General features: G+C 46.6%; 4 protein-coding genes across 8 annotated transcripts; 2 read left to right on the forward strand and 2 right to left on the reverse strand.

The window, feature by feature from the left end:
* Positions 1-202: 202 nt before the first annotated feature.
* Positions 203-4,823, reverse strand: LOC108158547 (polycomb protein Pcl). Of its 2 annotated transcripts, none has more exons than XM_017290956.2 (5): positions 4,633-4,823; positions 2,844-4,369; positions 2,597-2,769; positions 1,441-2,521; positions 203-1,367 (listed from the first exon to the last, which is right to left on the reverse strand). In XM_017290956.2, exons 2-5 carry the CDS (start codon positions 4,323-4,325, stop codon positions 987-989), a joined length of 3,117 nt encoding a protein of 1,038 aa, XP_017146445.1. In that variant the 5' UTR covers positions 4,326-4,369; positions 4,633-4,823; the 3' UTR covers positions 203-986. The 2 variants fall into 2 exon arrangements, with proteins under 2 accessions (XP_017146445.1, XP_017146444.1); XM_017290955.2 differs by having other exon boundaries at positions 2,844-4,374.
* A 1,081-nt stretch (positions 4,824-5,904) lies between these two features.
* LOC108158548 (heat shock factor protein) lies at positions 5,905-10,269 on the forward strand. Of its 4 annotated transcripts, XM_017290960.2 has the most exons (9): positions 5,905-6,120; positions 6,436-6,652; positions 7,304-7,412; positions 7,483-8,633; positions 8,692-9,002; positions 9,084-9,189; positions 9,303-9,356; positions 9,456-9,531; positions 9,594-10,269. In XM_017290960.2, the coding sequence occupies exons 2-9, from the start codon at positions 6,449-6,451 to the stop codon at positions 9,749-9,751; spliced, it is 2,169 nt and encodes a 722-aa protein (XP_017146449.1). In that variant the 5' UTR covers positions 5,905-6,120; positions 6,436-6,448; the 3' UTR covers positions 9,752-10,269. The 4 variants fall into 4 exon arrangements, with proteins under 4 accessions (XP_017146449.1, XP_017146447.1, XP_017146450.1 ...); XM_017290958.2 differs by having other exon boundaries at positions 8,692-9,189; XM_017290961.2 differs by lacking the exon at positions 9,303-9,356.
* Positions 10,270-10,298: 29 nt separating this feature from the next.
* Positions 10,299-12,152, reverse strand: LOC108158551. The gene is made up of 3 exons (XM_017290965.2): positions 11,823-12,152; positions 11,495-11,620; positions 10,299-11,414 (listed from the first exon to the last, which is right to left on the reverse strand). Exons 1-3 carry the CDS (start codon positions 11,893-11,895, stop codon positions 10,606-10,608), a joined length of 1,008 nt encoding a protein of 335 aa, XP_017146454.1. The 5' UTR covers positions 11,896-12,152; the 3' UTR covers positions 10,299-10,605.
* Positions 12,153-12,348: 196 nt separating this feature from the next.
* LOC117188046 (glycerol kinase-like) lies at positions 12,349-15,044 on the forward strand. The gene is made up of 4 exons (XM_033391252.1): positions 12,349-12,673; positions 12,770-12,898; positions 12,967-14,332; positions 14,400-15,044. Exons 1-4 carry the CDS (start codon positions 12,596-12,598, stop codon positions 14,615-14,617), a joined length of 1,791 nt encoding a protein of 596 aa, XP_033247143.1. The 5' UTR covers positions 12,349-12,595; the 3' UTR covers positions 14,618-15,044.
* Positions 15,045-23,025: the final 7,981 nt, after the last annotated feature.

The raw sequence follows: 23,025 nt of genomic DNA on the forward strand, positions 1-23,025 counted from the left end.
TCATAAATTAATATTTTTTTGTAGTTTTTCCGGCAATATGTTTTTGATGTTATTCCTTGGCAGCTACGCTCCGTGCTTTCCTGTTGGGATACGAGTACTTAATGAAGTCTCCTTGCCAAAATTGACACGACGTCAACTAAAGTGTCAAAATATGGCCTATTGGGGTGGTTCTAAAAACGGAAGGATGATGAACAAGAAAGCATGCTCTTCGAAACATTTATTTGGGCACTATATACTTTACAAATTTTCATATTTTGTTCCATTTTATTCTAATAATAATATAAGTCTGCAATGCGCAAATGCATGAGATTTAGTTTGCGTTCAACTCGATTTTGATTTCGTGTAGCTTTTAATACTTAAGCCTTATGGGTATCTATGTATTTCTTAGTCATGAAGTTTCGTCTAGTGTATGGATAGATTTATTAGGTAATTATATTATTACTAAATTTGTTTAATTTTGTATGGTATACCTCAAGTATTTTTTGTATGCATAACATGATTTGTGAGAGTGGTTTCCTTTTCCTTCCAACATATATTTTTCGAAAATATACACGGGCTAAACTGAATCGAATTCTAATTGAATATACTAATACGTTCTCTTTCAGCAAAGACTTTTACATTAGCTTCCAGTTAAATCTTCTAATACTGCGCCAATTTTGTGGTTAATTCATATTTTTCTTGTTGCAACAATTAACTGCCATTGCACAATAAAAACCTGTATTCAGTTGCGTGTTTTGCATTTTTCGCTTTAACATTGCATCGTCTTGAATGCTGATCCAATATTTTGAACATTCTTTAGCTATTTTGGCAGTGGATCGGTAATCAACTTTAAACAGTAACAAAAATAATGAATAATGAAAAATAATGAAAAAAAAAGCCAAAAGCTAGCAGTAAACATTCTCGTCTTAAAAAACTAAAAAAATAAAACCATAAAAAAATGATAATGATTATAGTCTAGAATGGATCTAAATCAAATGCCAATAGGTTTAGACTCCATTTGTCGTTGTCGCTGCATCTCCACCCCATTCCACAAGGTACTGAACCTGACCATTTCCCGTGCGGCGTTTGGCTCGGATGGCAAACGGTTCACCGGCATCAATGCGATTCATGGCGCCACCAAAGTACTTGTTCACAGACTTCTTTAGATCCAGTATCGAGTGTCCATTGCCAGCACTGCTGCTTCCACTGGTTGCCGTCGAGCTGTTGGAATTTCTGCGACTCTCGATGGGAGTGCTGCGAGCGAACTTTTGCGGCCGTTGGCGCAGTAGACGGCCATGCGTAGGCTTTTCTGGCGGCGGCAGCGAATCTTTGGCATATAGGGGAAAGTATGGGCTGGATAAAGGATTGATGGTCGTCGTATTGATAATCTATATACAAAAAAAAAAACAACAAATTTGTATGATTCAAGTAGATCAGATTTCAATCGTTCTGGGCTCTTACCTCGACGGTTGTCATGCGGCGATTTCGACGCTTGCGCACCTCCTGGTTGGGGCCTATGGTTATATCTTTGGCACTCAGTCTTCGCTTTATGGTGCGCACGACGCGCGGCTGATCCATTCCGCCTCCCTTTAGCTTAAAAATTCTGTTGATGACGCTATCGACTGCAATGCCCGTTCCCGTTCCCAGCCCGAATGCCAGGCTGCTTTTCCCTTGTGATGATTTTTTCGGTGTGGCCATAAGAAACGGATTGTTGCGGCCTCGAAAATTTACTGGCGGCGGTATAATGAGGTCCAGGGAGCTGGTGCCCCGACTGCTGCTTGAATTCTCATCGGACGAAAGATCACAGTGGTTTCGGCTGCTGTCGTAGCGCCTAGACAAGTGGAAAGCCTTCCGTTTGCGGCTGCTCTTGGCGTTTGGTTGCGGTTGAATAGGTGCTGGCAACTTTCCATGGTCACCATCGTTGGCATTATCATCGGCTAGGTCGAGTGTGTCCACTTTATCGAGGTGCTTCTGCTGCAGCTCCTGCTCTTCAGGGGTTTTGTTGGCTTTCTTTTTGGCTTTCTCAATGAACTGCTTTATCGGTATCTCATCCTCGCTGGTATTGGCCGCCTCCTCCTCATCCGTACGGAACTCGTACACATCTTTGGACCCACTCTCACTCTCTTTCCCTGGCATTAGCAGTATGTTGAACCTATTCACCAGAACCGCATCACAGACCTCCTCGTGCGGTTGCAGCCACACTTTTGGTGTCACGGGTGGCCCACTGTGCCGCAGGGCAAAAAAGCTTGGATCCCGCTTGAACTCACGTCCGCACACAAACCTCCCTGTGTGATCCTTCAACGTTTGCTTGATGCGTTCCATTAGTGCCGTCTCTGGCAGAGTCTTCCATTGCTCGGCTATGGGGAGCTTGTGGCGCTGCTCGAGGACGAATGGCAAGATGTCTAGCAGATGATGATACTTCTGATTATGATGCTTGCGCAGATTATAGAGCGCAATGTGGAGCATATCCACCCAGTCGATTTGAATGCGCCGCACATATTCCACGCCATCGTTGCACACCGTGCAGCAGAATACAAAAAATCTGAAAAAAAAAAAAATTTAATTACCATTAGATGCTGGCTCTCAGTGAAACGAAAGTGAAAAGCGTTCTCCTTACGTGTCGCCCCGCAGCAGTTTTTCTTTAAAGTTCTGCATGCACTGAGTGTGGAACCAGTTCTGACATTTGCAACACTGCAGCATGTTGTGATTGAATTTTCCCGGCTTGCCGCAGTAGCAGTAGATTTGCTCCTCGTTGACCCGATGCTTCTCATCCCAGCTGAGTTTATCCGCCTGAGGAACGAACCAATAATAATCAATAATCAATAATCCTGTGCAATAATCCGTACTTTGCATGATCTACTCACATGATATGGCAACTGACGGCAAATCCCTGGAGGCTTCTTCGCTGTTTCATAATTCAATGGCTGTTGCATTTTCATGGGCTTCGCACATCGCTTGCAGCTCCAAATTCCACTGCCATGGGCTATTTCGGTGGTACAGCCACGATGGTAGCCCCGGCCGCAACGTTCGCAGATTTCAACGACATCCTGTTGGTCCAAGCGCTTGCAGGCCACACACATGGGTCCACTAACCGAGGCATTAGAATAATTCGAGCCACTGCCGGCTCCTCCATCGCCACCTGATGAGCCGGCGCCCAGCTTCCGTAGCTTGTCCAGCTCGTGCCACTGTTCCGATTTATCATCGAACCGGATTAGAAACTGATCGGGTTTTTTACCAACAATGGTTCCCAAATACAGTCTTCCATCGTCGCACTTAACGAATACATCCTCCTGTAGTGAGTAGCTAATAGCGGGGGGCGACGGCATTGGAGGTGTCGGCGGCGCTGAGTCGGTGCTCTTGAAGCTCGGCTTCATTTGGCTCGACACTTTAAGCAGCGTCGGTATGGCTATGGGTATGGGTGTGGATGTGGGTGGTGGTGGAGGCGAGGGCGAAGACTTTCCGGGAGAACTCATTGTCTCCGGTGTGGTTGGCGGCGTTTGAGGTGTCGTTGTGGTGGAGTCCGGTTCATCTATGACTATCACAGCGACAGTAGGTGTCGTCCCTCCACCAGAGCTGCTGCTGGAAACGGAACTGCTGCTACTGCTACTGCTATCGGCCGTACTGCTGTCAATGAGCGACAGGATAGACTGGGCCTTGTGCTGTATAGCTGGGATGATGGGTGAAGGCTGCTGGGCCGTGCCAAGAGATGTGGTGAGGTTGGTACTGGCGGCGTCTGCATAGTGATTGTTTATGCATATATTGATGCGGTCATAGACCGCATGCGGCTGGTTGTGTGACGAATGGACCACTTGCTCCCGGGGTGGCGGTGGGAGGTGTTTGCCAGTCACCAGGCCTTGATTCAGCTGCTTAGTGGACGTGGGTGCTCCAGCCTGGCGTGGTGTCAAATAGTAGGATTGAACGGGTGATGATTTATTAAGACTGTACACACTGGGAGCAGTGGATATAATGCGTATGTTGTTAGCATTAAACGGGTTGGAATTGGAAGTGGATGAGCTGGCAGCCTGCTGCTTGGTCAGAGGGTTCTGCTGGCCATAGCTGTTGTTTATTTGTATGGTTCTGGGATGCGTTGGCTGCGTTGTGGTTGCATAATATCGCTTCGGTCTATTGGTAGGTCCGCAAGGGGCGATTCCCTGTGTGGATGGCAGGATTTGGTAAGTCATCCATTGGGGCTGCTGTACATGCTGGTGCTGCTGCGGCAAGTAGCTGTAGGTTGGAGCTGGGGTGGGAACGGGTGTGGGAGCTGTGAGTGGCGGCTGCTGCTGCAAGAACGGCTGGGCAACATTTTGTGGTGTGTGCTCATGTTGCATGTGAAAATGGTTGTTCATCTTTGTTGTTGTGTGAGTTTTATGTGCGGATTATTGTGCGCAGTCTTTTCTGGAAAGGAAAAGAAGCATCCTTCGATTAGTACAGCCGGCTTTTAAATTTTCTTTCGCGTTTGATTAATTATCACCGGGCTCAGCTCAGCAATCTGGCGCCTTTTTCAATGAATTTGTTGTTGCTTTGCCCCAATACACGCTCACTCAAATTACACGTATAGAAGTCTAGAAGCGGGCCCTTTTGTATTCTGTCTTTCTACAATCGTATTTTTCCACACGCACGACGGGACACATTTGCAATGGCGATTTTACTCACCTTTCAGTGTTTTTCAACGCATGGATTAAATTAGCAATGCATTGAAATACATTCAGTTGTAGGTTTTAAGTATAGTTGTGCATGGTTCATCATTAATACAAGCAAAAATGCACTAAAACAATCACTTGCTTCGGCAATTAAAAGAGTCAGCCATTTTTCAACATTTCCGACAAAGTAACGCAAAAAAACGCCAAACGCGTGAATGGTCTGTTTTTGGCTAAAGTTAAGGTTTCTTTGTAACCATAGCGTTTTTGATTTATTGAGAGTTGAGATGTTTTAGTTTCGAAATTCGGATTCGTCAGCTATTTAAAATAGGTTGAGTTCTTTGGCACAATATGTTATTTGCGTTGCTTCATTTTGGCGCAATTCTTTCTGCTTTCTAGCATTCTAACATTCGTGTGACTCAGCCACACTTATAATCGCCGACAAAAACGAATGAAATCAAAGTTTAAATCAATTCTAGCAATGCCGTATGTTTTTGAAAATGAACATTTTATAACGCCCTTCGGTGCTGTAATAGTGATGTTTTTCCTTCTTGTAGAGTTTCAGAATCTCTCGCTCCGGCAGGTGGCTTCCGATACTGTAATCGGAGTGGTTACTCAGGTGTTGGGCAGCATTTAAACTGAATAAAGTCAGAACCATTCCTTGCAAAACATTCTTAAAGACAAGCAGTCTAGTTTCAAATTAAAATCAATAATTCAGTTAAGGGAAATTGGGGTCAAAATTCAAATAATTGTAAGCGCCAGAATATGCCAGGCTAGCCGATATATCGGCTGACGTCTGAGCAGACGCCATCGATTCATATAAATAGCAGCTGTGCAAGTCTCGATAGGTCTTTTTTTCTGACGAGCGGTAGCGATAGACGCGAGACAAAACGAAGAAGTGAGAACAATTTTTTGTTCGTCAAATTCCATAAAAGTTCAAAACTTCAAAAGTTGAAAACATAGTAAATGTGGATTTTATTATTATTATTATATAAAGCTAATAAATAGTTAAAACTAGGTATTAACAGGGTATGGGGCTATAGCTGCTGAGGCCTTAAGCTCACTATAGTATTATTATACGTTTGAGGATGTATGTACCTATATACATATGTACAGGGTTGGTTCTATACGTTATATGTTGTGGAGGAATTATTATCTAAAATACTAATTGGGGTCAAAATTCAAATAATTGTAAGCGCCAGAATATGCCAGGCTAGCCGATATATCGGCTGACGTCTGAGCAGACGCCATCGATTCGTATAAATAGCAGCTGTGCAAGTCTCGATAGGTCTTTTTTTCTGACGAGCGGTAGCGATAGACGCGAGACAAAACGAAGAAGTGAGAAAAATTTTTTGTTCGTGAAATTCCATAAAAGTTCAAAACTTCAAAAGTTGAAAACATAGTAAATGTGGATTTAGTTTGGACTAAAGTGTAAAAACACTAAAGAAATTTTAAGAAACGATCTAACAGTGAGTGAATTGTTTAAAGCCAGAAAATTGTTAAGGTAGGTGTAGGCGGAGAGAAAGAAAGAGAACTTGAAATAAATGTGTGTGCAGGTTTTAAGTATGTATGACGCATTTGGCCATAATTGAAAATATCAAAGTTGCAACTTAACTTTCACATCAAATCGCATTTCGTCAATCGTGTCGTACCTGCCCACACATGCAGACATATGATCATATCCATATATGCGCATGCAGCCACAAACACACACACACACGTAGCGCTAATGGGGCTGAACTGTGGACCAGAGTAGAGCGTGTTGAAAATTCATTGATTTAATTTGTTTCCCATTCGTTTTTCGGGTATTTATTTGCAGTTGTAGTGACTATATGTCCAGGCGTTCATCTGTCAAAGCCGTGCAACACAGGCACGAGTTCAGTGAGGAGGAGGACGACGAAGAGGAGCGCTCTCTGCGTCGCAATATGTATTCATCCGGGGATTTGGGCATGGGCAGCGGTGTGCCCGCCTTTCTGGCCAAGCTGTGGCGCTTGGTAGACGACACCGAAACCAATCATTTGATTTTTTGGACGAAGGTAACGATTCAAAAGCCGCCATATTGTTTATTTACCTTGCTTTGCTTCTCTTTCCCCATTTACTCTTTTTTTTTTTTATTAGCATGGCAACAGAAACAACAACGAGTGCAGGTGCTTTACGCTCTGCTCTCTGCGTTTTAGCTTTCTCTCTGTCGTCGTAGTTGTTGTTGTTGTTGCTGCTGCTGCTTACAGTGTGCCTCTCTGCACGTATGCATTGTTGTAATGCGATTTGCATAAACCACAGAAGTGCGTACGTGCGTGCCCTCTGAAAATTTTCCGCTCCTCGCCCGCTCCAGCTGTCAGTCGGGAATTTTCCCCCTCTACGGTGTTTTGACTTGGTTATTCTGTTTAGCAATTACATAGATAAGAGAAAATCCAATCGTTTCTCTTACCAAAGAGTGCGACCTGATAACAGCCAGCGTCCCAATCAATCACTTGATGAAATATTTGCTCACATTATACATGCATATGCGTATGTACATTCACATGTGTGTGCTTATAATTAGATACTTATTTCTGTGACCACATACATACATACATACATCTTTACATGGGGCTTATCGCTAGTTTTGGACTTTTATTTGGCATACCGCAACTTTGTGTTTGATATCCACTTATCAGCGTGACTTTCCATATTACTTTCGATTCCAGGATGGCCACAGCTTCGTCATACAAAACCAGGCGCAATTCGCGAGGGAACTGCTGCCCCTCAACTACAAGCACAACAACATGGCCAGCTTTATCAGGCAGCTGAATATGTGTAAGTACAAAGGACGCACAAGTGACAAGATGGGGATCTAAGCAGTTTTCCCTTTTATTTTCCCGTACAGATGGATTCCACAAGATCACATCGATTGAGAATGGGGGCTTGCGTTTCGATCGCGATGAGATCGAGTTCTCCCATCCGTTCTTCAAGCGCAACTCTGCCCATCTGCTGGACCAAATAAAACGAAAGATATCCAACAACAAGAATGTGGATGACAAGGCGGTGCTGAAGCCGGAGGCTGTGTCCAAGATATTGAACGATGTGAAGGTTATGCAAGGTCGGCAGGACACCATGGACTCGCGCTTCTCGGCCATGAAGCAGGAGAATGAAGTGCTGTGGCGGGAGATCGCTAGTCTCCGGCAGAAGCATTCAAAACAGCAGCAGATAGTTAACAAATTGATACAGTTCCTCATTTCGATCGTGCAGCCATCAAGGAATATGTCGGGAGTGAAGCGGCACATGCAGCTTATGATCAATGACTCGCCGGAAAACGGACGCGCGCGTACTACCAGCGAAACGGAGAGCGATGCGGGCAGTGGCCCAGTTATACATGAACTCAGCGAGGAGCTGCTCGACGAAGTGATGAATCCCAGCACCGGTCAATATGACCAGGAGAGCGTCTCTCCACAGTCCGTTGAGCGGCCACAGTCGATAAGCTTTGATTACTCCAATCAGAGCGTCGAGGACTTGCTCCGGACTAACAATGGAGCGGGAGGAGGAGGAGGTGCTGCCGCCGGCAGCCTGCTGCAAGTGGGAGCCGGAGCTGCCTCCCCTCTGGCCTCTAGCTTGAGTCATTCGCCGGCTGAACAAATCGCTTACACAGTGACTGAGCTCCCGGATGCTCATGTCCCGGAGGTGTCCAGCAGTCCTGTCTACACCGATGAGCATAATGTGCTTACGCCCCTGGTGCGTGAACAGCAGCGCGAGGAGGAGCGCAAGCGGCAGCAGCTCAAGGAGAAGAACAAACAGCGGCGGCAGACAGGGGATCAGATGATCTCAGCCAACGCCATTTCAGTCGATGAAGCGTCTCCCAAGACTGTGCGCACACGCTCCCAGCTTAAGACGACTTCACAGCTCAATGTGATGCCGCAGCCTGTATTTATCAAGACAGAGCCCGAACCCGATTCCGGATTGCTAGACCTGATGAATGGCACTGACTCGGACATGTACAACGTGAACTTTATCACCGAAGATATGCCGTCGAATATATTTGAGGTGAGCTTTAACTTTTCTGCATTTTACACGCTTATTAATAACAATTATCAAACTGCAGGACCCCTCAATGCTCTCCACTGATCTGGGAGAGGTTGACAAGCTGAATCAGCAGCAGACATTCGGCAAGTCCACAGTCAGCAGTGGAAAGTTTTCCAGCAACTTTGATGTACCCATAAGCGGCAGCAGCAGCAGCAGCAACTCTCTGCTAGACGCCAATCAGGCATCCACATCGAAGGCAGCGGCGGCCACAAAGGCCACAGCATCAGCCACTGAGGGCGAGGCAGCAGCAATGGCTTTGGCCAAGTATGCTGGCGAAAACAGTGCTGTTCGGGAGGGGAGCAATGGTCCTCTGATGAGGATTAATTCAGTGTTAGTAGCTGAGAAGCCTTTATTAGTCACCAGAGCGGTAGACTATAATCTAGAGGCCATTTCCCCTTCTTACTGTTGCAGTGACGATGTCCACGGGCATTTGGATAATGTGCAAGATGAGCTAGAGACCCTCAAGGATTTGCTGCGTAGCGATGGCGTCTCCATCGATCAGAACATGCTCTTGGGTGTAAGTTAATTTTCCCCCCGTTTCATTTACTTGGGCTGCCAGAGAACGTGTCCGTTTGTCCGAAGTGTATTTTATAACATACGTTCTATTTCTATACGATTCTATACGATTAGGCTCTTTCCAGGACGTCCATTTTGCAGCTGACTGAAGACGACCAGTTGATAAAGGTCAGCGCAAGCGTCCGCCACTTAACCAGCCCACTAATTTCCAATATATTTCTAAGAAACAATCATTGAACTAACCTCTTTCATTTATGCATATTGCAGCTCTTCAATGACTCGGAACTTCTGGACACCTATGGCCTATCGTTTCCCACTGATAGCATAAGCGGTGAAAAGAAAGGTAAGCTGAGAAAATGCTCAATTCGTTCAACCGTAAACTGAATTCAATTTCAATTATTGCAGCTTCGAGTGGCTCGGAAATGATGGCCTACCAGCCCAGCCCGTACGACCTTTCCGACATACTTGACACTGACGATAATGAAAAGAGCCAGGAGCCCATCAGTCGTCAGTTGTTTCAGACGCAGAGTTCTGTATTGAACACACCGCGTCACGATTTTTAAACGTAGAATTGAGAGAAGACTTGAATCAGCTATTACACGGATGCTCAGAAAGTGAACAAAAAAGTTTTTTTAAGTTTTCTATGTGTTGATTATCTCTTATACCCATTAGTTGATCTATATTTGTTAATCATATTAATATTCATTTCATTCATGTCTGTGTATGTATGTGCCTTCTGCACTATATATTAAATATATAGCCCTAACCTTAAGCCTAATTCTAACCACGAACCCAATCTAGTTATATAGACTAAAAGAAGAACCAGTTAATATTTACGAAATTCAATTTTTTAATCGGTGAAAAGTGTGAGAGCCACCCACACCCACGTGGGTCTCTCTTGTAGGTAAATTTTCGCTAAACGAAGATTAACCAAATTAAATCTTACTCTGATTTGTATACAAAGGTATAAGAGCATCATCTTTTTTTTGTAGTTTATACGCTTTACAAACACTACTTTTAAATATTGGAATAATAAAATACAAACTACTCTGTGCTGACTCCACGCAAGCAGCAAATGAAATCTGAGGCATTAAAGCATAGAGATGGGGATGGGGGCATGTCATCTTCCGGCATGATTTGTGCACACTTTATTTGGTATTTCTGTTGATACAACTTAACAGATACGGACTTATCAGGCTGCCTCTTGGTAATGAATATATTAATACAAGTTAACTTAAGCCTATACCTAGAAACGCAGACAGACGCAGCAAGTACAAATGCTATGTAAATGGATTAATACATAGGTGTATAGTCTAGTGTGGAAAAAAAAGGGTGTGTAATCGATTGTATGCCTCAAACCAAAGGTTGTACGTATTGCATATGAATTGGAGAGATCCCGTTCGCAGGCAGTAGTCCCTTAGGACTCGTCCTTGTACTTGGCGTCCTTTAGAATGTTTGCGAACTCGAATTTGACCCGTTCCCGCTCCGACCTGGGCATGCTGCGCAGAGAATCCACCAGTGAGAGGCAATAAAGCTCAATGGGGTCATTGATGGGCGCCAGGCTAGGCAGAGGGGCAACCATGGCCTTGCGTTTGGCTGCATTTCCCATAATATCGCTGGCCGCCGGTCGTCTTGTGGCCCCTGACTTGTATATGGGCTCAATGGTAACTTCTCCATTCGAGAGGGAGCTGTTCTTGATGTCCTGCTGTTGCTGTTGCTGCTTTTGCTCGTCCTGTTCATACCCATTGCCCATGACCACCATTGGTGTGAGGAGGGGCGAGGAGGCTGGTGAGCTATAGTGGGTGTTGTTGCGACTATTATTTCTGCTGCTATTGGTGCCATTCAAGGCCCTCTCAATGGAAACCTCCATCTTTGGCTCCATGAGCTGCAGCTCGGGTACGATTTCATTGTCGTCGCTATTCGATCCGTCCTCACTGTTGTCCAGCTCAATGATGTCATAGTTGCAGGACGCATCGACCGTCAAGTGCTCCGGATCGGGATAAAGAAAGCTGTTGCTGTCGTTGTCACTGCTCCCATTATTGGTGGGCGCCGCAATTGTCTGGTTTTTCTTTACATTGTATGTTTGGGCGGTGTTCTGGAGAAATGACAGATCCTCCGTGAAGCGTCGCTTTCGCACATTCGGATTTACTTGGCCAGTCTCAATGGCCTTGATCTCCTGCAGATAGTTGTAGCGTATGTTTTTCCATTTGGTCTGCAGGAAGCGTGCTGTGGGGTGGGAAGACAAGGGGTGGTGGGTGGATGAGTACTACGGCTTGAGGGGGGCCGTTCGCATAAAAATTACTCACAGGAGGTGCCCAGTTCGTTGGCAATGCGATCCCATATGTCGACTCTCACAGGATTGCGGCGATAGTGCGGATGGCTGACGTCGTAGATGGCTGGATTGGCGCGGACCAGTTTTATCAAGCGATCGTCTGTGGGTTGTTTTTGTGGGAAAAATCGTTAAAATCCGTCAATCAGTCATTTCTGCTTTCTACGTTTCTTCGCTAGCAACCCCTAAGCGCGGAAGACGCGGCCGGGCAGGACAATCGTCCTGTCCTTCATTGGGGGTTGGTTTGATTCTGCAGCGCGTCTCTCTCTGTATTGTGTATTGGCAAATCCATAAATGAAACTCACCGAATTCTGGTCCTGTGGTCTCACGTTCAGCATAATAGCGTTGCATTTTGTGCTCCAGCTTTGTACTTATCATAATACTCAGTAGAGTACCTTTTAATTCAATCCGACTGTTTTCTTCTTCCTCGCTGTGGTGACGGTCACTAACTCAAATTGCTGCAATAGGCTGTGGTTCTTCTCAATTTTCCGAAATGGTCTGAGCGACGACTCCAAAGCGTTATTTTGTTGTGCACAATTAACTGTTTGACAGCGCTGAGTTTATTTCGTCTCTCTGTTTTTTCGGTTTTGTCTTACGCGCTCTGCGCAGTCTCACATTGAAAGGGCTGCCAACTTGGTAAAACCTGGGGCGCTGCCACCCTAGCCAAGTTTTTGTATTACAATCGAAGTAGCGTTTTCCAATCGTGTACAAGGCACATTAGCCCATTGTCGACCAGTGGGTATTAAAATACACTCCACGAAAATAGGGAAAATTTAAGTTCAGGTGAACTTCGAGTTCAAGTTTTTTAAGCAAAGATAAAGGATAGGTTGGACTAACAAGAGTAAGCATTATTTTCCGCAATTTAACTCAAGTTGTTTAAATGAAGGGGGCTTAAGAGGGGTAAGTTCGTTCCCCTGTCAGCTGTCATCATAAACCGCCCTTCGCCAAACGCTCTCGGGCTTAATTTGATTCGTTCCGAAAAGCAACAACACAAACACGACTTGAGCATTTTCCACCGCTCGCGCGCCTAACACCAAACAGCACGTGTGTGTGCCACACACAGCATAGGTAACAAAATATGAACAACGGCAGATATGGCAGATTTGGAGCACTCATTGGCATTGCGTACGTGAGCGGCACCCACTGCAGATTTCTGGTAAGCCAAAAACGCACTCGTAACACACACACACACACACACGCGTGAGTGTCTGACTGTGTGGGTAGACAGCTGACTCAATATCTATTTCCATAGATTTACTCGACAAAAAACGCCGAAGTCTTGGCCTGCCATGAGCTGAAGCTGCGGCAGATCGTCCACCAGGCCGGCTGGCTAGAATATGACCCATCGGAGATCTGGAAATACATGCAGGAGTGCATTGAGGTAGCGTATCGGGGACTCTTTGCACCAGTTATATCATCAGAAACTAACCCAAACAAATAACTTCGTAGACGGCGTACAAGAACTTGGTGATACTGGAAATCGATCCGCATGACATCATCGCCGTGGGAATTGTCAATCAGCGGGGAACGTCCGTGCTGTGGAACAAGTACACTGGCCAGCCGCTGCACAATGCCATTGGTTGGTCGGACAGTCGCAGCACCCCAGTCCTGAGAAGGATCCTGCACAACGTGAAACAGAATGTGGATTATGTGAGGGAACGCACTGGGCTCCCGTTGAGTGGTTGCTTCAGTGCCTTGAAGATTCGTTGGCTGATGGAGAATATTCCGGCTGTGGGAGGTGCAATAAATGAGGACAAGTGCCTTTTCGGCACTCTGGACTCCTGGTTGTTGTGGAACCTAACCGGTGGCGTCCAGGCGGGAGTTCACTCAACGGACATAACCAATGCGCACTACACTTCGCTAATGAACCTGTCCACACAGCAGTGGGATGCAAAGCTGTGCCGATTCTTCAATCTGCCCATAGAAATACTGCCACGGATACGTTCCAATTCCGAAATATATGGCTACGTGCTGGACGGACCGTTGTTGGGAGTCCCTATAGCAGGGGTAATTGGCGAGCAGCCTGCCTGTTTGATGGGCCAACTGTGTATTAAGGCCGGCCAGAATGTCTGCACCCTGGATGACAGCTGCTTTGTCCTACTCCACACGGGCACAGAAATGCTTGAATCAAAGAATGGACTGATCACAGGAATAGCGCACCAGCTGGGACCCCGAGCGCGCACCAACTACAGCCTTGAGGGAGCTATTTCCAATGCCGGATCCACAGTAAATTGGCTACGCGAAAAGCTGCGCATCAATACCGAGATTAACTCCAACGACAATGTAGTGGAATCACTTAATACCTTTATCGGCGACAGCTCAGTGATTTCCTCCACCTGCTCATCCTCCATGCTCAATGCTGAATGCGGTCTGGCGGCCAAACGGTCAGAGATTACCCTTGTTCCAGCCTTTCATGGTCTGTATGCGCCCTATTGGCGCTATGATGCTAGGGGCATAATTCTGGGCCTCTCCAGTCAGACTACGGCAGAGAACATCACCCAGGCTGCCTACGAGGCGACCGGCTTCCAGATCTACGAAGTTCTCGAGGCTTTCAAGCGGGACACGCCCAACTGGGATCACGCGTGCATGCATCCGGTGCTCACTTTCGGCGGCGAGTACGCAGAAGACACACACCTGGTCCAATTCATAGCGGATATCATGGGCTACATGCTGGAACGGCCGCATACCGCCTCGCCAGCTGGTCTGGGAGCTATGATGGCGGCCGGCGTGACCATGGGCGTGGTATCCCTAGAATATGCGACAAAGATGTATGCTCCACCGACAGACGTCTTCTCACCCACCACCACACCGAACCGTAAGTGCAGGGGACTAGAGTACTGTTGCATAGGTATAATGGAACTAATTTGTATTTTATTTCGCAGGTCGAGAGGTGCTCTACAGGCGCTGGGACTACGCAGTAAAGAGGTGCCTGCACTGGAACAACTTCGAGACATACGAGGCAGACATCGAGCTGTTCTCGCAGCGCGAACGTGATCCCAATCTAGCCATACGGCGATCAATACCTGGCAGCATATTCATGGTCACATCGTTTGGTCTTCTCCTGCTGTCCAGGTACCTGCACAACAATCCTCTGACCTAATGCGCATCGGAGGAGCCGCGGAAGCAGCTATCGTGTGCAATTCTAGTCAACCAAACATGTTCTGCATGCGCATTCAAAATTAGTTGTTTAGTTTAGCATTTAGTCGTTCATAGTTAATTCCCTTTATGGTTAGCTTTCTTATGTATATACTCTCGTATCATTTTTCTACTTTGCCTGATTCGTAGATCAAATTTTTGTGATTTACCTTATACACAAAAACCACACAACTTTAATGGAAATGTTCATTAACTTGTGTATACTAATAGTGTGCCGATCTGTTAAATTATTCAGTTTAGCGTATTTATGCAAACGATTTGTATTATTTAAAAAACTAAAGACAAATCTTAATGCTGTGAAGAGATGTAGACACAAAAAGACACGTACGTATCTATTAAACTGAGTACAACAAAAAGAATGTAGAAAACCAGCTGTCGAGAATGCATTTTCAAGTGGCCATTGGACCAGAGGCCGTGGGTGAAGCATATCCCTGCTCTCGGGTAAAAGTGGCCAGTGTTTGCTGGCTCCTGTTCCGCTGCTGAGATCCATTTGCCAGTTAATTAGCTGTCAGGTATACTCGACGGAGGAACGCATTCATTACCTGCCCTGCATGTGGATGCCATGCCTCCGTTACCCGTTCCACGCCATACAGAAATGCACGCTTAAGTTATTGCGCTTATTGTTGACACGCGAATGGCTGGCAGAGCCCGGAGGCCAGAGCATCTCGCCTGACGAAGAACCAGCTGTGCCCATGCATAGTCCCAGCAGCCAGTGTGCACTTGAACGCGCTTCTCTGGCCTGTACGGAGGGAGGAGTCGCTGCTGGGAGCACCCTCAACTGTTGTCTTTGCTGGCCATGGGAGTCGTGTGAGAGGCACTCTTTCAAATGAGTTTTTATGCGCGAGCGTTTGCCAAATGCGCTACTGAAAGATGAACGCGGCCTATCAGTGAGCTTCAAACCTGAGTAAATAACTTGTACTGTTTACTGATCGCTCAATTCGAAAATGAACTGATGATTTATCGAACAAATTAACTCTAAAAAATGTAATAGCTAAACAAGTTCAATTAAAATCCTAATACTAATTGCTTGACCATCTTTATACCCTTCAAAGTGTAGGTCATCAGAGCTGTCGGGCAAACCGATAAATATGAATCTCAGTCGCGTATCCGTATATCCTGGTCCACAGTCTGAAAATTGGTTTGCATTGGAAGACAAAAAACGTCAACGAAGCGCAGTAAAATGTGAAATTTGTGCAAACATTGACTCCCCTGCATTCTTCCTCGCCCTTAGACGAAACTCTCCTTGGTAGGAGTTCGTGGGGAAGGCGTGGCATGGTCCAAGACGTAAGTAAACTTTGCACGTAGTCAATTTAAATAAATTAACACGGTGTTGGTTGTGTGTGTGTGTAAGGGCGAGAGATAAGGAAATGAGGGGGGAAGAGTAAGCTTATCGGGGAACCACTCCTCCCTCCCTTCCACCCTCTGGCTTGATGGGTTATTTGACTTCGTTCCTGCTGCGTCCCATTGTGTCCCACTGCGTCCCACTGTGCTGCAATATGCCAAAATACGAACTAAAATTTGACATGGCCACGTAGCCAGGACGATTCCCTGTGCCGCGGGGTATCAATGTCCTCCTGAACGGGTGGGTTTTTGGCTGTTGTGCGGTTTCCCCCCGTTTCGAATGCATTCTCGCCCAAAAAGGGGGTGTGCTGTGGAAGGAGCGGGCTGCCAAAACGCATAAATCCTCAAGTTTATGGCATCAATAAATGTCGAGGCGAAATAATGATTTCGTCAAGTTCCCCGGTCATTGTGCTTCCTCCCCCTTGGCGCTGGAACTTTTTCTGCTATCGATGTTGCATTCAACTGTACCACGGGGGTTGCTCTCTCGAGGATCTGCCTAACTAGGCAGATCTTTGTTAGAACCTCTCATGTTTCGTGGCTTTCATTCCATTAAATTTTGGGCGTGTCGACGCCCACACAAAAAAGGGGAAACGAAAAGACTGAAAGGCTTCACACATTCAGCGCGCAATTTATTTATTGAGCGAAATTTCCTTGGAGGTTTTATGGCCAAAACTCATCTGCATATGCGCCCAAGTGCCAGGAGCAGGAACAGGAGCAGAAGCGGCAGGAGGAGCATTCAATGGCTTGACAGAAGGCTGGTGGCTCTTTATCAGCTGCTCCAGGTCCTGCTCCGGTTGTTCCCAGCTCCTGCCACTGACAGAAAGTTTTACGCACTTTTTTTACGAGCCTCAGGCTCTCTCCTCCCCCGTTCGCATGGCAGGCCGTCATAAAAATGTCGTAAATTCGCCGGAGCGAAAGTTTTTGTTGAGCTAGAAAGCCCGGACTCGGCCCGGTTGCCTCGGTTGCCATCGTAAAAACCTTAATTAATTTTCTAATCAACATTTTGCCTGCATGTAAATCGTCTGATTTGCCGAGTGGAGTCCGTTTCGGGACTCTGACGCTTATGTGTAGCATAATTTGAGGCGTCTCCGTGCTGTACGAGTAGGAGCACGAGTGCCGCCTCTGCTGGAGCGGCTTCAGCTCCATTAGACGGGACGGGCCCGGTTAAGTCCGCTGCGATATGTCAAAGTAAACGGCTATAAAGTCCCAACTGAAGGCGGAGTGGGTGCCGGAACTGGCGCCAGCAGTAAAAAGTTGCGTGCTCTGCGTTTGGATGATTCCCGCTTGTTGTTGTTTTTGGTGGTGTTTACTTGGTTTGTTAGTTTCGAATTGTTTTCCGAGTTGGGCATTATCAAAGGGGGAAGGGAAACATATGGGGGTGGGGGAAGGAGCTGAGACAGCTTCCACCAAACATCACTCACTCATTCGCTCTGCGGCTACGACGGACAACGGGTTCAGACCAATTACAAAAGGCATTTTGGACAACACAAATTAATTTAAATATTTAAATACTTTAATTATTTTTTAACTGTCCTGTGGGGAGTATAGGGTGCAGACAGGCAGCGTGGAGGAGGGAGTAGGGAGTAGGGAGTAGGGAGTAGGGAGTAGGTGTACAAAAGCCAAGTGCCACGATCCAGGGGCAAACACACATAACTGGATGGCAACCTGCGAGGACGACAACGGGCAAACAGCCAAGCGTAAACTTAACTGACAAGTGGAGACTTAACTTCCCATAACAAATTGCATTCCAATTGCATGTCGTCCCCGGGTTCGCAGTCTCCTGTTCCCCCTTCCAAGCCACCAAATCCCGCGAGGCATGAGCAAACACACTCACACACACACACAACATCCCATCCAGTCCGCACACAGGGACTCTCCAGGCCCATTCTACTGCAGGAGGATGTCGCCATTGCTGTTAATTTAAATTGCTTTAAAAAAGCATGTGCATGTGCAGAAGTCAGTTTCAGATTCAGATGCAGATGAAGAGATGGCAGAATGCTCGCCACATGAAATGAGGAACAGAAGCCGTAGTAGGTACACCGTATCCCCCATTCATCAGGGCAAATGGTAACAGGAGCAACTCCGAGCTGGCAGTTGGCAGCTCCTGTCGAGCAGCCTCTTGAACTGCTTTCACGAGCAGACACACCCACACTTGCAGAAAAGCCCCAATAGAAGGCTGACTCTTGATACCCTTGGTGATCCATCGATCCTTGGATATCTATAATCTATCATCCGATTAAAGTAACGCACAACTTTTTCCTAAATGTCCATATATTTTGTTAAAGTCACGGGTTTCTTTCAGTGCACACACATGCCATGCTCGAAGGAATCCTAAAGGGTGTGAAAAAGTATGAATGCAGCCAAGAAGGTGCTCACGAATGGGCCAGGACCTGAGTCGGAGCCAACGTGGGGCGCGGGCCCCTGCTCTGAAAGGAAAACAAAATTATGCAACTTGAGAACCAGAAAACAGACAGACAGACAGGGCATGGCACCCCACAAGCACACTGGGATTGGTGGTTTGGGGGTCTGCTGCTCCTTGGCTGCTCCTCAGCTGCCATCTCAGTTGCAGTTTTCTGTTGCTGTTGCATAAAATATGGCTGCTACTGCTGGAGCAGCTCCTCCTCCACCAAATCCCTGGGGATGCGGAGGACCTATTTCAGTTGCTGTTTCTGCATTTGCATTCAATTAAATCAGGACTTGAAGTAATTGCCAAGTAAATGCAAGTGCCAGGCCAGGGCAGGACTAAAGAGGATTATAAAACAAGTTTCCAAGACGCAAGTTTTTTTTGGGGGGGAAGGAGCCACGGGAAAAGTATTTTTCTTATTGATAAAAATGCTTAAGCTGACAACTTTTCACTCGACCAAGATCGTGTGGGTTGTCGCCAAAAAAAAAAAAAAAAAAAAAAACCCTTTAGCCCTAGTCCCAGTCCCTACGCTGCCTTCAGTCAAAAGTTTATTAAAATTCAGGACAAGAAGCAGCCGAGCCGCAACAAGAAAGTTCCCAGAAATTGTATTACAAACAAAACCGAAGAGATATTGTTGGGGCCGAGGCTTTAGATACCCTTCCAGGTCCATCTTCCGTTCTGATTGAGATACATATTTCGATGAGCTCCTACCAGTTCCTAATCCAGCTACATATATGATTTATTAAGTCTGAGATGTGAAAATAATAATACCCTTTGTACTCTTTGTGAGGGTGCACAAATAAGGAAAAAGATAAACGTAGGAGAGTAGGGAGCTGGTAGCTGGGAGCTGGGAGGAGCCGTGCTTTGCCACATGTGTCGCCTTTGGGGGCAAATCGATGGCAGATTGAATTGAAGCAGCAGCTGAGCCTGGGGCTGTCTCCGTCCCGCCAGTGCCAGTCTCGGTCCCTGCCGCACTGCGGTTCAATTCAATGATTTGTGGCTCCGGCAGCGTCTTAATTTATCAGCTCCCTCCCTTCCCAAGACAATTTCTGCCTAATGGAGAGGCAGAGATGCGATGGCGTGAAACTTTTTAAAATTCTTTGCAGTTGAGTTAAACTTTTGGCCAAAATAATTTGTATGCGGCTGCTACCAGCGTACAAGAGAAAGTTCTCTGCTGCACGGATGTGCGGCGGGTGGGGAGAGTGGACGAATGTCTTCTGTCTGCTGCTCAAAGGGGGAAGCTGGGATTGGAAGAACTACATATATGTTGAGGCTACTTATTAAGGTCTTCCTTTGGCTGCTCGCAATCATATGGGAGTGCGCTCCCTTTCTGCCAGGGTGTATTTTTAAAAGGTGGCAATTTGATCAAGGGTCTACAACATCCTTTGTCGTTATAGAACTATACAAAGAAGTGCTTGTTTAATTCTTTTTCCAGTAGTGTGTCCTCTGTAAGGAATGTCCAAAGGCGGAACAAGGCCTCACCTCTTTTAATCACTCCTTGCTAGGTGGCTGAACACTTGAGTTGCATTGTCCTCGGGTCCGGGACTTGCACATGGTTGCTCTTTCCGTTGAAGTGGTGGGAGGGAGGGGAGAGAGATTGAGGCAGAGTCCCTGGGTTCCGCGCTGCCTGTTGGAATGTGTTGACATAGCGCTAAATTTTACAGTTACTTTTTGTTTGCCCTTCTGCTAGACGTTCTCTCCCACTATGTACACTCTCTTTCTCTTTCTCTTAACCTTTTGCTGTAGTTAAAGCTTAACGTTTTCTGGGAATATTTATTCAAGGCTAAGGGGCCCGAAACCCGTTTAATGCTGTGGCCAAACGTTGTAGGGGGCTGTAAGAAATGATTTACTGGCTAATCAAACATTATGAATAAATCAGTAATGGGTTAAGTGGCGTACACTATTTATCCTCCTGTGGCCCCTGTGGCTCTCCCTCTTCTCTCCGGGGGCGGTGAAGTGTTAATTAGTCAATTTTTAAAGGTATTTTAAATATTTTTTAGGGAATCTCTGAGCATTTCTGGTACCTCAATTCTCAGAGGATGTCTCGTTACACGGTTTACAGTTTTGCAAATGACAGCCCATCTCTGCCCCTTCCCCCTCGGTGCCGGCCACCTCCCAAATTACCCAATTGAACTTAAATGCCCCGTGGAAAAGAAAAGTTTCTCTCCCGCCACTGGCATTTTCTCAGAGCCTACTTCCTGCTCCTCCGCCCACTTTTCTCCTACCTCTCTCTGTTTCATAGTCTCAGCCCACTAACCTTGCTCATTTACCGCTAATTTTGTCACTGCTGCAATCTCGTTCTGGCATAACAAAGGAGCGGGAGTGGGAGTGAGAGTGGGAGCGGTAGCGGTAGCTAATGCCGCTTAACCGTTATGGCTATAAAAGGAAGCTTCGGAAGCTTTTGGCACAAGCTAAATGCAAAGCGAGTCAATAAACGACGAGAGCGACGATAAAGACCAAAACATCACCTGAACACAATTCGCACTCGCGCTCTCTTTCGCTCTCGGAGTAACCCTTGCCCCAGCAGCAGCAGAAACGGCCGCAAATCCCCCAAATGGACTCTGTGGATCGGATCTGAGGACTTTTCCCCAAAGGGCTGGCTGCCAACTCCATTGAAGCGTAAGAGTTTCTCGCCAGACTCCATTCCAAATCAACTGCATTCCTAAGCCCTGTCAGGCATTTTATGGCCAACACGAAAGCTAAACTTTTACCGAGGGACTCGTAACCAACCCGGCCCAGGATTCACTCTCGCATTCGCATTCGCACTCTCCTCTCCTCCCCGCCTATTGCTATATCGCTTTCCTTTCTGTGTTGTCCCTCTCTCCCTCTCTCTTGCTTGGCTCGGCTCGTAAAATTTTATGCGTTTTTTGCGCCCTGCGCTTGGCGTTTGGCGTTGAAAATGAAAATTGTTACTCCACAATGAGCCGGGGTTTCCAGCTCCCGGCTCCAACACGATGGCATTCGAGTCGAGTCGAGTCAAGTCGAGTGTCGTCGTGTCGCCTGCCTGCCTGCCAGACGTGGCCTCTGTCCTGGGGAGGGGTGGCAATGGCAGCTCCGGTAGAGATGGGAGTCTTCAGACAGTGCCAGTTCGCATCGCGAAGCAGCCCCACTTTGGCTGGCGAAGCGTGTTATGTGTCAGCGATTCTCGTGTCACGCCCCCGTCGCTAGTTCTTCTGTACATTGTTGTTGTTGTTTGTTTGGTTTTTATGACTTTGGGGTATTTATTTCACTTGAAGCGGGACGAGTGGAGGAGGGACACGGAACAAGAGAAGCTCCTGCTCCTGCTCATGCTCCTGCCTGATGTTTCATTTCTGTTGTTTCGCTAGCTTTCCTTCGCAATTTCCCCTCCCCTCTCCGCCCACCACCAGTCTGTGCGTTAATGAGTCAACACAAAAGGCTCAGCTGTTTGTTTAATGCATGTTCCACCCCTTTTTCAAACACGACACGACACCCTTCAGTTCGGGATTCGGTTATGTGTTTTACGTTTCAATTTCATTTGGAAGATGGTAACGGTGTGGGTGCATCCAGGCTTGCCTTTCGAAGGATCAGTGTGATCAAATATATGTACCGTTAGACTCTTACAAATATACTAAAATGTACATTTATTTTTACAACCCTATTACTGGACAGTTATACAAATATATCTAGAGTCTCTGCAGATGAAGATTCCATTCCTTGACTGGGGTGTTTGGAAACCCTATGGGGAGACTTCCTTCAAAGGTGAGTCTAAAAGTTCGATGTGGAACACAGTTCTATTGAAGTTTGCCTTATTTTTGGAGAGATCTGATCGGGCTACTGCACAGATCTATCGGCGAAGGAAGTCTTCGTGCGGGTCAAATGCTGCCCCGATGGATGGGACTGCACCTGCGCGGTGAAAACAGACTATAAATGGGTGGATTTTCCCATTAAATTATTATTTAATTTGCACGCTTTCACTGCTACCTCTGTGCTTTTTTGTGCTTGAAATAATTAAGCCAGCGGCAGGATGGAGAGTGGAATTCCAGTCTTACTTTTGGGGTGGCTGTATAATTGGGTGTTCAAACACTGCTATTTCCTACCCCTTTTGAGAGACGACGGCTCATATTCAGCTTGGCCCAAAAACACAATTCAAACTTTCCCTCTCGCTAATTGTGCGAATATTTCGCAGAACGAGGCTGGCTGGGTTGCCATAAAAACCAGAGCAGACCCATAAAACTCCGCACCGTACACCATACACCGGGCATGTATATGTGCATATGTATGATGGCCGGAGAGATGGCTGAGCTGAGTAATAAACGAGTCTGCGATGTGCTTCAATTATGTGCCAGGATGCCAGGATGCCAGGCTGTTTTCCCATTCTCGGGTTTCGAAAACTTTGGCCCGTGATGAATGCGAAAATATGTTTTCGGCGACTCCATAATGAGGCGACTTCGCTGATGCGGAGGGACGGGTGTACCATCAATTTGCGGTTTGGGTTGGAACCGCCTGCGGGTGGTGGAGGGGTGGAGGTATCATGGAAACAAAAGTCAAATTTTCTGCGAAATTTATTTTGTGCCTTGTCAGGCCCGGCCATTGGTGCGTATGGGTAATGTCATGTGCAATTTATGCGCCGCCAGGTAAACGGCATA

Source organism: Drosophila miranda, chromosome 3 (genome assembly GCF_003369915.1).
Source record: "Drosophila miranda strain MSH22 chromosome 3, D.miranda_PacBio2.1, whole genome shotgun sequence".
Lineage (NCBI taxonomy): Eukaryota > Metazoa > Arthropoda > Insecta > Diptera > Drosophilidae > Drosophila > Drosophila miranda.